The sequence below is a fragment of the Pyricularia grisea genome (genome assembly GCF_004355905.1).
Source record: "Pyricularia grisea strain NI907 chromosome Unknown Pyricularia_grisea_NI907_Scaffold_38, whole genome shotgun sequence".
NCBI lineage: Eukaryota > Fungi > Ascomycota > Sordariomycetes > Magnaporthales > Pyriculariaceae > Pyricularia > Pyricularia grisea.
The window spans coordinates 456-1,663 of record NW_022156750.1 but is presented as its reverse complement, the minus strand read 5'-3'; the positions used below and the strand labels follow the sequence as shown (position 1 = coordinate 1,663).

Here is a 1,208-nt window from a genome sequence, read left to right as displayed (position 1 = left end):
CGTTCTTTCAAGGCGTAAGGAATCATTCTTTTTCCAATACCCTAACCCTTATCACGAATCGAAAGTCGTCCTAGTCTTATCGATAAAGGGCTACTTGATTCTTACCATTCCAGATAGAATTGCACTGTCGTTGCAACTCCGTCCGACGCGACGCGCAACATGGGTCGCAAAAAGCCCCGCATCGCCAATTCTCGCCGCGCCAGGCGTCCGCTTAAGCAAAAATGGCCACCCAACAGGTAACTATACAAGTCGATCCTGCTTGCTCAAATAATTTGAACACTAAATTGTTTCTAGGCATCTCTTGCTTGAATCGTATCTCGACTCTATTTTACCCTTCGCGGCCGTTGACCAGCCCCCGACCAAGAGAATATGCGACCGGCGCGCCACTTCCGCTGCCACGTCCTAGATTGTATGTCCCAAAACGACGAGCAAGGATCGCCCGTTGCCGCATGGTCACCCGGACCCTCTTGACCCCAAAATTGGATTCCTTGCTACGATGGATGAAACGGCCACTATTGCACAGGAATTTCCGCGCATGTGTCTGGGAACAAGAGTTATGTACGACTGGAAGCACGACCGAAGAGAGAAACGGCACAACAAAGCTCAGGGAAGGTGACGTTGCCTGTGCTAATAGTGGGTGATATGTAACTGGGTAACGTTGGCAGACTGTATGCGAGAGGCCGCATCCTTAGTCATAGGTGTATGTTTTTCTTTAGGCATTGCAATGCTGAGAGAAATGGCTCAAAAAATTCTCAGAAGTCTGATCCTCGTATGGGTTTTTTCCGAACTTATTAAGGATGTAATTTTGTGCTGTTTGTAGATGTTGGAGTCTTTGTAAAGATGTTGCTTTGTCTGCGATACCATTTTTATAAGTATTAACGTCGTAGTAGTCATACTTTTCGCACGTTGTTTGATTTTATATTTGTTGAATCCCCCCCCATTTATCCTAAAGGACTCTTTGGCTTGGGTTCTGTTTTCAACAGAAAAGATGGGGTTCCTAATGATGGCATTTGCTCAGTCGTGTTCATATGAGTGTTGCAAGGTTATTAGAAATAATAAGCTTGCGTGATATCAACAGTGAGCTGCAGATGAAAGATAAAGTTGAACGTTATTCGGTCGATAGGATGGCGGAGGTTTAATTTATGTGGACTTCCCAATTACCGAGCCGCAAAATAAAACTCTGAAACCCCCCTGTTACGACCAGGGTT

At 45.5% G+C, this 1,208-nt stretch overlaps 1 protein-coding gene across 1 annotated transcript; it reads left to right on the top strand.

Annotated features, from left to right (window-relative positions):
- Positions 1 to 159: 159 nt before the first annotated feature.
- Positions 160 to 406, top strand: PgNI_12591 (uncharacterized protein; the record flags this gene model as incomplete). Its single annotated transcript, XM_031132537.1, has 2 exons — positions 160 to 236; positions 295 to 406. The coding sequence occupies 2 exons, from the start codon at positions 160 to 162 to the stop codon at positions 404 to 406; spliced, it is 189 nt and encodes a 62-aa protein (XP_030975947.1).
- Positions 407 to 1,208: the final 802 nt, after the last annotated feature.